The sequence below is a fragment of the Protopterus annectens genome, chromosome 4.part0 (assembly GCF_019279795.1).
Source record: "Protopterus annectens isolate FY-2018-M chromosome 4.part0, PAN1.0, whole genome shotgun sequence".
Lineage (NCBI taxonomy): Eukaryota > Metazoa > Chordata > Ceratodontiformes > Protopteridae > Protopterus > Protopterus annectens.
The window spans coordinates 831,055,470-831,070,715 of record NC_056733.1 but is presented as its reverse complement, the minus strand read 5'-3'; the positions used below and the strand labels follow the sequence as shown (position 1 = coordinate 831,070,715).

General features: G+C 43.3%; 1 protein-coding gene across 1 annotated transcript in view; it reads left to right on the top strand.

The window, feature by feature from the left end:
* The first annotated feature begins 7,704 nt into the window (after window positions 1-7,704).
* LOC122800348 (protein HIRA) overlaps window positions 7,705-15,246 on the top strand; it is a 1,504,941-nt gene continuing 1,497,399 nt past the window's right edge. Inside the window, exons 1-2 of the mRNA XM_044069797.1 lie at window positions 7,705-7,786; window positions 7,988-8,050. Of these exons, the coding sequence (XP_043925732.1) occupies window positions 7,705-7,786; window positions 7,988-8,050 (145 nt within the window). The remainder of the gene's footprint in view (window positions 7,787-7,987; window positions 8,051-15,246) is intronic.

Below are 15,246 nucleotides of genomic sequence, written 5' to 3'. Positions count from 1 at the left end.
CAAAGGGGAACGGATACTTCACTTGTTAGATTTGCACAGACAAATTAGATTTTACTTGGACAGGACTAAACCTCAAAGGAAATCTGAACAACTGCTGGTGGCTTTTTCTGCAGGGGCAGAGGGAAAGGCCATTTCAAAGCACACCATTTCTAAATGGATAGGCCATTGCATTCATTTCTGATATAAGCACCATGGAAAACCTATCCCTCAGGCGATAAGACCACATTCAACCAGGGCTGCATCTACCTCTACAGCGTTTCTCAGAGGTGTCCCTACCAGGGACATCCTAGAAGCTGCTACCTTGAGTTCTATACATACTTTCTCCAAGCATTACCATTTGCCAATTTTCTCTAAATCCAGAGCTGGTTTTGCCACTGCAGTCTTACAGGGCCTTTTAGCTGGTCCTAATGCTATCTAAATTCCTTCTCCCATCCTTAGCTTTGGGAATCTACCCAAATGTGATGACTGCAACAGTGAAACACGAAAAACATAGTACAGTTGTTTACACTTACCATAAATGTAGATGTTCGAGTGTATTCACTGTTGCAGTCCTGGTTACTCTCCCTCCAGCCTTCTGACTTCTTTTGGCTTTACCTCTATTCTCCTTTACTATGCTTAAAGGCTTTTTGGTGTATTTGCTTTTTTGTTGGAGGTATAACCTTGGCTATATATATTTAATTGCTTCCCATTGGGGGGGGCACCTGACATCTGGGGCAAGAAAAACTGATGTAATGGCGTTGGCAGCATGCTTTATACCCTTGACTACCTGACGTCATGGAAGATGAGACAGCAACCAACGCAGGACCCAAGACTTTGATAATCAGGCAGACTGAGGGCTAACTGCAAGCAGATAACCCAAATGTAATGACTGCCAACAGTGAATACACTTGAACATTTATGGGAAGTGTACACAGCTGTACTCTTTTATTGTTTATTCTTTGTTGTAGTACAGTTTTTTATTCTTTATTGTTTATTGCACTACTGTTAGCATAATATAGCCGTACTTACCACACTCACAGCGCAATCTGCACAGGCACCTGGCATGGGACGGAATGTTGTGAGCCCTCTTAGCTGCAGCTGTTGGGAGAGAAGCAGACCATTATGCATATCAGTTTTTTTACACATTCAGTTTGCATTTTAGTAAAATTGTGGAAGAAATACTTTTATATGTCTGCGGCATCCCCAGTCCTGGCCTCTTGGATCCAGGTGTCCAAATTTCCCCTGTTTTTATACTTCAGGTCATCATAGTGGTGACAACACTGCTCACCAGTGTGGGGGGTACCAGTAGCAGTGTTAAGTTACCTGGCCAACTTATCCCAGTCCTCAGCCTTACATTCCGAGCCCTGGTAATTGCCCTACAGCAGACTAGGTTCATAATTGCATATCAGGAGCCCAACAAAAACCGTGGACTGCTGCACATCCCATCTCTGCACCCAAAAGCTCGCACCCTCACCAACACTGTCTGGCATACTGCCAGAAAGAATCCAACAACTTTTGCAGAATTCCTGCCTATTGCCCTTAATATAGGCTGTTTTCCCACCCTTACACGTCGTTCAAAAACTTTCAAAAAAGTGCCACATTACTTAGCAGCATGCAAACCAGCAAAGCAGAGCTGAGCATCGAGAAAACTCGAAGAACTGTGGTTTTAGCGAAGCTTAGCAATGTGCAAACAATAGTAGCCGTTAATCACATTTAAACAGTGCTTAGCACAGAGTAGCTCTTCCAAATGTAAAAGTTATGTTTTTAAATTAAAAAAAATTTAGATTATATTAAACAAAAATGGTATGTTTGCTAGGGACTCTAACCCAGGACCTGCGAAGCTTTAGGCCATCACGCTACCCATTTAGCTACATGGATATTATATAAACTAGTATGCCTTCCCATGTACTACTAAGCTACTGTACATTCAAACGGGCTTAAGCATAAGTAGAAGTAAATGAATTGCATCCAGTTTCTATTTCTAGATGTCTGGCAAATGTCAGCTGTCTGTGTAAGCAGGGCAAACTAAAATTAAAAATATAAAATACTAAAAAAAAAAAAAAAAAACAGATATGATTAATTGCATCCATTTTATATTTTTAGTTGTCTGGCAGGTGTCAGCTGTCTGTTTGTAAGCACAGCTTGGCACTGCTGCCCTCTGCGTTGCGCAGCTCAAACGGACATTAAAAAATAAAATTAAAAAAAAAAAAAAAGACAAATTAGAGAATTAAAACAAAAACTATTAATTCACAGCACATTTCAACAGTAGCAGGGAACATTACAGGGAGCCTTACCATGTACATAATATCTACCAGCCTCTACACTTCTGCCTACACGGATTCAATATCCCTATTACTATGCTCACCCTCGACAGCCCACCCCGCCCGAGTGGGAAATGTGGCTGTGTACAGGTACATTCCATGTAGGCTGTACACGGAGCCTACATGGATTTTATTGAATCCTGGGGTATGTCTAATTTGTTATATATAATTATTTAATCTAAAAATGTTTTTGTTTTTTTGAGATTGTGGTATTGTTATTGTTAAAATGTTTTTGTACTACTTTGGAACTTTTCTTCCCAGGCCTGCACTGCTCCTGCCTAATTAGACTTTCACTGTAATAAAATGACAATAAATTAATTAATACTTAATTTGGCAGTTGAAGTAGAGGGTTTAGAATGTAAGCTGTAGATGTTCTTCGTGTTTCACTGTTGCAGTCATTACATTTGGGTAATCTTCTAGCAGGTTACCCTCAGTCGGCCTGATTAACAAAATCTTGGGTCCTGCGTCGGTTGTTGTCCCTTCTTCCATGATGTCAGGTCATCAGGGGTGTAAAACATGCAGCTGACGCCATTACATCAGTCTTTCTTGCCGTGCAGTGCCCGAAGCAGAAGCAGTTCGCAAGTGCCGGTCGGCCGACTCCTGAAATTTTCATTTTCGACTTTCAGAACCGAAGTCTTCAACTTAAAGCTAAGTACCCCATTGGGGAAACTTTTTCTTGCTCCTTACCGATGTCAGTAAAAGTTAATAATTGCATTACTTGTGGAAAGCAAATACCTCAAAAAGATTTTCATTTGTACTGTATTCCTTGCCTAGGCTCTGACCACAACGTACCTTGCTGTCAGTTTTGTGCTTTATTTAATCAGTGCACTATCCGTCATCGGTACATTTTTGCCTCTAAATATTTCGGTTCTCAGTTTAATTATCCAGAAATGACATTGGTTAGCCGTCCGACTATCGGGATTCTGAAAAAATGCAAAGATAAAGACAGGCTGTCGAGGTCCAAAACTGCTGACGATGCTTCTCCTAAGCCTGTCACCAGTTCGCCGATACTCAGTGAGGCGCTTTCGCAGCCCCTGATACCCGCTACGTCTGACTCGCAGGCCTCTACTGAGACCCATTCGGAGTCTGGTATGCCGCAAGATACTTCACCTATGGAACTTGCGGATGTCTCTACTTTGGATGGGACCGGAGCCACTGTGCAGGAACCAGTTTCTGAGGGTGTATTCAGGCCTACAGACTTGCATATTAAACCAATTCCACCTTCTATACTAAGGCCTAAATCTCGATCTATGTCTAAAAAAAAACGATGCCCAGGCCACATGTTCAGGCCCCTATGCCTAAAAAACAAATTATCAAAATGGCTGAAGATCTTATTACTCTAATCAGGGGAAGTCAAGCCCCCCCACCCCCTTCTAAGAGGCCTAGGACTGAGCTTGACTATGAATCTTCTGATCAGGAATCTTGTTTCTTCTGATTCTTCTAATAACCTGGATTTGTCCATACCTGCTTATGAGGATCATTTCCACTGGGAAAGTCAGGAATTTTCTGAATCAAAAAAGAGGCTTAGGGATTTCCTCCTTCTACCTCAGCATAGGCATTTGGCTGTACCTCCTGTACTAGACATTGTTGATGTGTTTTCGGAATCCAGTATGGCCCCTGATTCCCTGCCCTCCGGCTCCTAGTAAACCTGACAGATGCTACCGGGTTCCTGAGTCCCACAAGTTCCTTTTCAAAAATCCTGTTGCGGATCCAGAAACCATTTCTCAGGGGCCCATGGGCATTAAGGCTTCTACTGCTAAAAATCCTACCCCCCTGTGATAGGTACTCCAGGGCGCTGGATAGATGGGGTAAAAAGGTTTATACTTCTGCAACCTTGGCAATCAGGGCTTTAAACTGCCAATTTCTTATGTTAAAATGTCAAAGCATATTATTGGGCTGCTTAAACAGAAAATGATGTTGATCTCTGACTGTGGAAAATAAAGATTTACAGGATTTATTGCATTCTGCTGAACAAGTTGGAGAACATACTTTGCAATGTGGTTTTGATTCTTTAGAGGCTTCTTGCAGGGCTGCTGTTACTGGGTCTGTGCTTAGAAGGCATGCTTGGCTTAAGGAACAATCTCTGCCTGACCATGTTAAAGCGAAATTGTTGGATGCTCCTCTAAATCAGGACTGCCTGTTTGGCAATAAGGTTCTAAAAAGATGGAAGATGAAGCTAAATCTATGCAGACTGTAAACAATTTCTTGCAAGTGTAACCTCTTAGATTAGTAGGCACTGGCCTACTAAGAATTGGTCCTTTCCAGCTCATTCCAGATCCTCTCAAGTCAAATTCAGACACACCAAAAGCACCAGGTTTCAGTCCCAGGGGACTCTCAGAACTAAGCAATGGGGGCCTCCACTTCCAAATCTTTCCTCACGCCAGAAAAGAAAATTCATTTGGTAACTTACTTCAAACAAATGGCCACAAAACCCTGCTATCTGCAAGACAAATACTGCAAGCCTTGGGGTTCATGGCCTCCTGCATTCTTCAAATTCCATATGCAAGACTGCATATGAGGAAGCTTCAGGGGTACTTAAAAAGTCTATGAAGTCAACATTGTCACAGCCTGGAAACAATGATTCCTATCATACCTTGTGTACACATGGAGTTTCTATGGTGGGCAGAGGCCTGCCACCAAAACAAGGGACTGCCATTCACACTACCCCCTGCTGCCCAAACCTTAACTACAGATGCATCAGACTATGCGGGGGGGGGGGGCACCTGGCAGGGAAGTGCATTCAGGGCAAATGGAATCCAAATCAAATGCACCTACATATCAATCAAAAAGAAATGTTAGCTGTACAGAATGCTCTGACAGCCTTCAAGGACTACATTCTTCCAGGACAACTAATGGTAAAGATGGACAACACCACGGTCATGTGGTACATAAACAAGCAGGGGGTACACATTCCTACCCCCTCTGCAGACTAGCCATGGCATTGTGGAACACGGCCTTGAGCTACCAAGTGAACCTACAAGCTCAATTCCTGCCAGGAAAATTGAATACACTCTCAGACAGACTAAGCAGAAATCTTATAGACCCACACGAGTGGAAACTGGAACCACGGATTTTCAACATGTTGACAAGCAAATGGGGGAGCCCAGACATAGATCTATTCGCTTCCCCCCAGAACTACCAGTTGGACAAATTTTGCACAAGGAATACCCACAAAAAAGCCTGGAAAGTGGATGCTCTGTCCTTCAGCTGGAAATTCCTATCAGTCTACGCCTTTCCCCCTCTGCCCTGCTCTCCAAAGTCCTGCTAAAAGTCAAACAGGACAAACCAAGAATGATTTTGATTGCTCCAGACTGGCCACACCAACACTGGTACCCACTCCTGTGTGTCACAAATATCTCCATGGCACCTGCCTCAGACACCTTCCTTGCTGTTTCAGCAGGAGAACCAAATTCTGCACCCTCAGCTCCCAACATTGAACCTTGCAGCTTGGCTAATCACTTAAATTCACCCTTAGCATCCCTCAGCAATGGAGGATGTCATCTTGTGATGGATGTCATCTTGCAGGCGAGAAGACCTAGTACTAGAAAATCTTATGCTGGCAAATGGAAAAGATTCTGTGCCTGGAACCAATCTTTAGGGATGAGCACAGTAGCGTGCAATTTACCTCAGATTTTGCAATACTTAACTGAGATGCTTCACAAGGGCCTGTCTTTTTCCTCTATTAAATTCCACGCTTCAGCTGTTTCAGCTCAGTATAACACAGAACCACCCCTCTTTTCTCATCCCCTGCTCAAGCAGCATCTCAGAGGGGCAAAGAGCTTGAGACCATCCAGCAGAGTCCCTACCCCTGCCTGGGACCTTAACTTTGTTTTGGAGAAGCTCACTCTACCTCCTTTCAAGCCAGCTGCTACTGCAGACTTAAAATTTCTTTCTTGGAAAACAGCATTCCTCTTAGCAATCACTTCACCAAAAGGATTTCTGAATTACAGACCCATATGGCAGCGGAGCCTTTCATCATCTTTCATGCAGACAGGGTATCTCTGAGGACCAGTCCATCCTTCATACCCAAGGTGGTTTCCAGTGTGGCTCTTAATCAATCCATTCATTTGCCAACCTTCTATCCCAGTCCACAGAACAAAGGGGAACAGATTCTGCATTCCTTCGACCTGCACAGACAACTTAGATTCTACTTGGACAGAGCTAAATTTCAAAGAAAATCTGAACAATTGCTAGTAGCATTTGCTGATGGGGCAGAGGGGAAGAATATTTCAAAACAAACCATTTCTAAATGGATACGCCATTGCATTAATTTCTGCTATAAGCACCATGGAAAACCTATCCCCCAGGGAATCAGACCCCAGGGGATCAGATCTCATTCCACCAGGGCTACATCTACTTCTGCAGCCTTTCTCAGAGGTGTTCCTACCAGGGATATTCTAGAAGCTCCTACCTGGAGTTCTGTACATACTTTCAGCAAGCATTATCATTTACCAATTTTCTCTAAATCCAGAGCTGGCATTGTCACTGCTGTCTTGCAGGGCCTTATAGCTTGTCCTAATGCTGTATAAATTCCTCCTCCCAACTATAGCTTTGGGAGTCTACCCAAATGTAATGACTGCAACAGTGAAACATGAAGAACATAGTACAGTTGTGTCCACTTAACCATAAATGTAGATGTTCGAGTGTATTCACTGTTGCAGTCCTGGTTACCCTCCCTCCAGCCCCGTTTTTCTCTGACTATACCTCTGCTTTCTTTTTCTATGCTTAAAACCCTTTTTGGTGTATTTGCTTTTGGTTGGAGGTATATTTTTGTGTTTTTAATTTTATTTTGCTCCCCATTTGTGGGGCACCTGACATCTGGGGCAAGAAAAGCTGATGTAATGGTATTGGCTGTATGTTTTATACCCCTAACGACCTGACATCATGGAAGAAGGGATAGCAACCGATGCAGGACCCATGACTTTGTTAATCAGGCCGAATGAGGGCAACCTGCCAGCAGATTACCCAAATGTAATGACTGCAACAGTGAATACACTCGGACATCTATATTTATGGTAAGTGTACACAACTGTACTTTCTTGCATTGCTGGGTTTACAATAGTTGTATACACACAAGATTTTTAATATTTATTACTGTTTTTTTTTTGTAATATATTTAATCTAATATACCTGTAACATTAACATTCTTTTTTGCTTTGACTGGATTATGGTTGACCTCATTTCCCCCAGAAAGTGTGGGTACAAATGCAGTTTAGTCTTAGAGTTATATTTTTCTTATAAATGAACGTTTAGCTTGCAGAGAACGAGTGGACTAAGTTACTTTTAGCCACTACACTCTTTTATGTGTATTAAAACATTTTCGCCTAAATTGCATCTGTAAGAAAAGGTGAGAAAGATAAGTGAGAGATGATCAGACAAACAGGGGATGTGATCAGTGCCAGAGATGGTTAACAAAAGTTGTTTAATTTCCCGTACCGCTATCACTGAAAAAGTGAAAAGCAGCTTGGGGGAGCAGCAGCTTCACAGTGCAGTTTGCCCTGCTTCTGATAACTTCAGAATGCACTTGTACTTCATGCATGCGCTGATCAAACATTTTGTATAAATTCTTGCTGATAACACAGAGCAACACAGAATACACACTTGTGTTAATGGAAAGAATGTGAAACACACTATGACACCTGCTCATTTCCTTGCTTCATGAGTAATTTTTTTTTGTTTGGTTTTAGGCAAGCCGATATTTTCAGTTGACATCCATCCTGATGGAACAAAGTTTGCAACAGGAGGGCAAGGTAATATTTGATTTAACAGTTGGAATATTCCATTACGACCTGTCATTGATCATCATCAGGTGTCCCAGATAAAAGAGCTAGGGTGTGCAGATAGATTGTGGTGTAAATTCTGATCTGATGTCAGTCTTCACGTAATCCTTGACTGTGGGGTCTTTTCTGAGTTTCGGAACCAACTTGGCTGTTTATTTTAGCTCGCTCCTTCCAAACTCTCGAGCTAGGCTTTACCTATAATGCTCCTTTCTAAATTATCTCAGATCTCATTTGCTGCTTTGTGCGTCAGACACGTACAACCACTCTCGAGCTTTGGCTTATAATTATAGTAAGATTTTTCTTTCCTCTGTAACATTGTTGGTACTACTTTGTACCTATTTAGGTATTCTCTTAAATACAATTGCTGGTATCTCCCTTCCTTTTATCTGTTTATAAAAAAAAAAAAAAAAAAAAAAGTCCTTTTGCTGCTGTTCTTTTGTGGTGAGTGCATGTGCGTTTCCTTCATTATGGCTGACGAATCCAAATGCCCCAGCTGAGTCATCTAAGGGCACCTCGGGGTTCGAAAGGTGCAAAAAATGCGAGAGAAAAATGCCCAACTCAGATGGGCATGTGTGGTTTGTTTATTGGGTGGGTAAAGTTCACCTGCAGGAGAACTGTTCAGTATGCTACAGTTTCTCCGCCAGGACACTCACTGAACTGGGAAATTAACTTGTCCTTAAAGGACTGCTAAAAGGTGACTTTGAAGGGGCCATTTTTGGGTCCAAGACAGAAGCCAGTTTGTCTTCATCTTCTTACAAGAAGCAATCTTGCTTGGTTCCTAGCACTTCAGAACCACCTAAAAAGATTTCTAAACAGTGTCAAAAGATTCCTCGGCACCAAATGGGAAAAAGGATTCAGCACCTACCAAGACTTCGGAGTCAACTTAACTGTCTCGGCACCAAGAGACTCATCGCTACCGGTGCAGACAGAGGTTATTTTTGTTCCAAGATCTAGATATTCTCCTTCTATAGATCCATTCAAGGGTAGACCACCAAGGCCTTTTGTCAATCAGAGACCTCCTAGGTCTCCTTCGACTTCATCCGTTTGATCCAGTAAGAGTCTCTCTGAATCAGACATTGAGATGGGTGGATCAGCTCCTCACAGAGGGGATTTTTTTTTTATTTCCTAGCCAAGTCAGCAATGGGACTGGTCCTATTACTACACTGTCCTTTCTTCCTCCTTCAACTCCTATTGTGTCATTGGAGCCCACGGTTCCGACAGACCTGGCTTTGACTGTCTCGGTTCCGGTAAGAACTGCGGAACCAAGGGTTCCCTTGAGTTCCACCGGGCTTTCAGGACCGGAGGCCTCCCGGGGTTGAGACTCCCTGGCTGGTTCTGAGGTGCATGGATCGACTTCATTAATTTTGGAGCCTTCCATGCCCCTTGGTGCCTTGGCCTTCTTTGGATTGACCCGGGCTTCGGTGTGGAGGGTGGGACTTCGGTTCCAAAGGAGTCTGTTTCAGTTCTCGGCTCCCGTCCCTCTACGGGGGGGCTGGTCTTCTGAATCATGGAGAAGACCTTGTCCGTTGGGGACTCAGTCTTGCCATCCCTGTTGGGCCAGACTTCTATCTCTCCTCGACCAGAGCTTCCATCAGTCTCTTCCCCTAAACAGAGGACACAAAATGCCCCAAGAGAGATCCTCTTCGGTGGTTTCCTCTTCTTACACTTCTCCAGAGCATCCACCTGAGGAAGTACCTGCGAAGAAAAAGTGTAAGAGGAAGCACTTTGACTCCCCTGAGGAGTCCTTCACCACAGATACTGACTTTGATGAAGGGGAAGGTTCCCTCAGGCCACCCCCTGAGATCCTGAAGCAGATGTCCCTCCAGCCTTCTTTGGAGGAGTCTGTATACCTGGAGGCTTTTCATGCCAAACCTTTTTCCTCTTTGATCTCTCCGCCCACTGATGAGCTCATTAAACTGATTGTGTAGTGGGCATGGAAGATACCAGACTTGATCGAACCGATTCCCAAGAGACCCGACAGGATTCTTTCTGCCCCCAAAGAAGAGCAACATTGGTCCAAAGGTATACCCCTGGACACCATAGTGGTAGTGGCAGACACTAAGAAGGCACTTGCTGAGGAAAGTCCAACTATCCATCCTCCTAACAATGAGTCTAGGAGTATGGATAGGTTTGAGAAGCGCATTTACGCTTCTTCGACCTTTGCTCTCAGGTCCTTGAACTACATGGTGCACATTACAAGGTTAGAGAGGGATCTAGTCAAAGAGCTCTTGGATACCCTCTCAGAAGCAGTAGCTGAAGAGGTACAGGACAAGGTTGCTTCTCAGCTCACTACCCTCAAAGCAATTTCTAACTCGTCCATAAGGCTGATTGACCATGCAACTGATGGGATGACAAGAGCAGTGGGTTCAGGCATAGCCATTAGAAGACACACCTGGATGCCCTTCTGTGACTTTGCGGAGCCATTTAAAGTGTCATTCGTCAACACTATTTGATGGAGCATCCCTATTTGGTCCTAAGGTAAAATTCATTCTGGCCAGATGTGAGAAAGATGGGAAGACTCTTTCTGCTGTAGGTGTATGTTTCTCCACTCCTCAACAGCCCTACTCTAGGAACCAGAGAAGTGAGAGACTCTGGTTTAAGAAGTCCCAAGGGCTTTTCCAGGACTCATGTGATAAAGACTTTCCCTGGAGCAGTGGAGGAAGTAATGGAAGACACCGCGCTAGAGGTAGAAGTGGCCCGCAGAACCAGGGGTCCAGACATTTCTTCTCTGGTACTTCCTACCAGCAGTCTTGATCGGAGGCCTGATCGCCTTCCTCTGGAGGCCGCCGGGAATGATTATCCCTACACCAACCAGCCTGGCAACTGATAACGTTTAACAAATGGGTGCAGGTAATCATATCCAGAGGTTACAAAATTCCACTTTCTAAAGTCAAAGACTCCAAAAAAGATTCCCAGATATTCTACCCAGTCACAGGGAAGCAGCAGTAGCTGAAATTTAAAACCTGCTCGACAGAAGAGCCATCCAAAAAGTCCCACCAGACCAAATAGGATAGTGTCCAAAAAAGCTGGGGACTGGTGACCCACTTTGAATTTCAGCTAGTTCAACAAGGCAGTTCGACAAACCAAATTTCAGATGGCCTTGGTACAGTCTATACTTCCATTCATGGAAAAAGGCAATTGGATGTGCTCTATAGACCTCCAGGATGCGTATTACCACATAAAAATGGGCGATCTCTCCAGGAGGTTCCTGCACATCTGGCTGGGAGCCAGTCATTTCCAATTCAGAGCATTGCCCTTTGGACTCGCCTCAGCCTCAGGGTGTTCACCAAATGCATAGCGGTGGCAGCAGCTCATATCAGACTGCAAAGATTTTGAGTTTTTCCATACCTTGAAGACAAGCTCCACACTTCTACCACCAGGTATCACTTAGAACAGGCAACAGATTACACTCTGTATCTCTGTGCTTCTCTAGGCATCACAGTAAATTACGAAAAGTCAAATTTACAGTCCTCACAACACCTAGATTTCATTGGTGCCCTGTTGGACAAAGTTGCAGGAATTGCTTCACTCCCACTGGAAAGGATACAAAGAATCAGATCTCAGGTCAACCTAATTATCCCGAGCAAACGTGTTACAGCCAGCCTCTGTCACTCTAGTTCCCTTAGCAAGATATCCCATGTCTTACAGTGGTTACTAGCCTCCCAGTGGTCTCTGATAGATCAGCCAGTGTCTCACCACATCTTGATTACCAATGGCTGCAGACAGGAACTTTCATGGTGGCTCCACTCTCAACGAGATTCTTTCAGGCCATCCATTCATCCTTCTGCATCCCCAAGCCATAGTGACCATGGATGCTTCCCAGATAGGGTGGGCATTATCTGGGAAGGATGGTCCAAGGCACGTGGTCCCAACTGATGGCCAACTTGCACATCAGTATTTAAAAGATAAGGATAGTACTGTTAGTGTTGCAAGCATTTCAGGATGCCTTTTCTCTAGGAACAGTAGCAATCCAGATAGACATGTCGTTAGTCTGGTACATCAAAAAACAGGGGGGTACCAAATCATACCCAAGGTGTCAAGAAACCCTCAGAGTTTGGCAATGGGCGATTTCTTCCAACCGTTTTCTCACAGCAATGCACATTCTGGGCAGCTTCAACGTGATAGTGGACAAACTGAGCAGAACCATTCTCATACCTCACGAGTGGTCTCTCAGTCCTGGGGTGGTGAAAGAGGTTTTTCGCCACTGGGGCCATCTTTGCTGTGATCTTTTTGCATCCCTCCCTAAACAAGAAGTGCAGCAGTTACTTTGCCCTAATCCCCCCTCTGGGGAGGGGGGGGTCACCCAGAAGCATTCTTCTCCACGATTGGCCCCTGATCTTCTCTATGCCTTTCCCCTAACTCCTTTGATTTCCCAGTTTCTAAAGAAAGCCAAGAGGGTGAAGAACTCAATCCTCATTGCCCCCTTTTGGCCTTGACAAGATTGGTTTCCCTTCCTTTGGACTCATCTTCTTCGGAAACCATGGATGCTGAACCCAGCTTCAGGTCTGCTGTCTCATCTGGAGGGCATGGTTCACCCGAACCTCCTTCATCTCAAGCTCACAGCATGGCTTCTCCAATTCCCATGATGTCTAGGCATCCTTCCCTTTCCTCTCCTGTCTGACAAATCATTGTGGCCCATCACAAACCTTCAGCTAGGAAAGTGTATCAAAGTAAATGGGAAAAATTTGCAAGTTGGGTCCTTATGAACAAATTTGATCCTTATATGGCCCCTATTCATAAGGTTTTGGACTTTTTAGCTAACCTCTTTTAATCTGTTTCCTCCACCTGAACAATTAAAGTCCATCTAGCTGCAATTTTTAACTTCCATATGGGGTTTGATTGGGTTATCCCTTATGTCACACAAACTCCATTAAACCTTTTTAAAGGGAGTCCTAATGTTAAGCCCTCCGTTTAAAGAACCCATTCCTCCCTGGATCTAACACTAGTTCATCAGTCTCTTGCTCTGTCTTCTTTTGAATCATCCGCTACATGTGACTTAGTGTCTGACTGGAAATCTTTATTCGTAGTGGCTATTACATCCACAAGAAGACTAACTGAACTTCAGGCCTTGTCCTGTAAACCACCCTACATAATATTTCACAAAGACAGGGTCTCCCTTAAGACTAATCCATCCTTTTTACCAAAAGTAGTCTCAGAATCTAATGTCATTAACACTTCAGCTACTGGCCTTTTTTCCTAATTTTTCCAATAAAGGGAAGTATTCCGTTCATGTATTAGACTTCCACAGAGCTACAATTTTAATTTTCACTGAACAAAGGATTTTAGAAAATCTGATCAACTTTTTGTTGCCTTTTCCTTAATTTCTTTAGCTAACCCAGACTTGAAGGTTATACTGGCGAAATGGCTTAAAGATTGTATTTTATTTATCTGTCAGTCAAAAGGGTTGTGCCTTCTGCAATTTTTCATGCCAGAGCTTATTTAGATGACATTTGTGCAGCAGCCACTTGGTCTTCTCCTCATACCTTTATCACTCATTACAAATTGGATCACGTCTCTAGGGGATGGGCATCATTCAGTTCAGTGGTGCTTAGGAATATTCTTCCATGAGACCTCCCAAGATTCAGGTAGCTAGGGAGTCTGTCCCACATTCAAGGATTGCGTGAAGATTGACAACATCAGATGAAGAAGTTATGTCTTACCATAATGTTCCATCTGTGTTGTCGATCTTCACTAGTCCTTAACATTCCCTCCCGCCTTTCCCCAGCCTGAGATTCTTAGTGGATCAAATTTTCCAAGAACTGGCTTCATATTAAAAACACATATCTGGTTTCTTATTCTTATTTGCTATTTGTCTACCACTATTTTAGGCAAACTCAATCTGAGGTAATTTAGGCAGGAGCATTATGGATAAAGCCTAGCCTGAGAGTTTGGAAGGCGGGAGCTGAAATAAATGGCCAAGTCAGTTCCGAGGCTGTGAACCAAGCCCACAGTCAAAGATTAGTGAAGATCGACAACAGAGATGGAATGTTATGGTAAGACATAACTTCTTTTTCCATGGGAATTTTTTTTTTTAATTTAGTAGGTTATATTTTTCTTTAGAAGATTCTGTACAATTATTCTTCTCCATTTATGTTTTACTTAAAGGCATGAAGCTGTTAGATGGCTGTATACCTATACAAGTACTGCTCTTCATTTGAGATGGTTGCATTTACAGTTTGACATGAAAGTAAAAGCAAATTAATCAGCTGACAGTGGTCACCTGTGTTAAAGATGTTGGTAGAGATGGTCATTTGTTCTCTTTATACTTCAGAAAATACAGAGTATTTTGTTTTAAATGTAATAAGCCACTCCATACTGTGTATGAAATAAAATAGAGCATATGGAATACATTTCATAAGGGGAGTTGAGGACTGATTAGTGGTGTGATTTCTCATACACATAGCAACTTGAGTTTTATAAACACCCAGCCCTGACAGAAATAAGTCCTGTTGTGTTTTTCTTTTATAACTGCCCTTGGTATTCATCTGTGGTGGTTCATTCTCTTTCCCGTATTCATCTGTGGTGGTTCATTCTCTTCCTCCACTGTATTTATTGAGAGACAGAACTGACTTGTGACATTTGATCTTTGTTTGGGTGTGTCTCTCACAAACTCTCTCTCTCACCACACGCTCACACACTCACAGCCTGTGAGGTGGCGCCCTGCCCGAGTAATCTTTCATTTGTTTAGCACAATCAGTAACTGCTGAGAATGGTTAAGTTCACAACAGCTTGTGTAAGGCAGATTACAGGATTTCGCTACACACCCATCATTCATCCAGTGCTTTTGTGTTGTGTATAGCTCCTGTAGTGAACCCCATGAGCATAGATGCCTTTCATAGAATTTATTAGGCAAGTACGCAGCAACAGTTTGCATGTGTCTTCGGGATGCAAACACATGGAGGGCATGCAAATCCGGCACAAAAGAAAACCCCCTACCAAGACTCAAACCAGAGGACCTCTTGCAGTGAGGCTTAAGTGCTACTAACCCAGTTTAGAAATGACTGATAATTCAGTGTGATATGCGTTTCATTTGAGCTGCATTCTGTTTCTTGAAAACACAAAGGTCTTCTGGAAATCACTTTTGCAAGACCCTGCCCTGTATTGCTTTGGGACAGAATACTTATTTCTACATAGATGGTATTTTTGGAAATGTTGATGAACCGAAG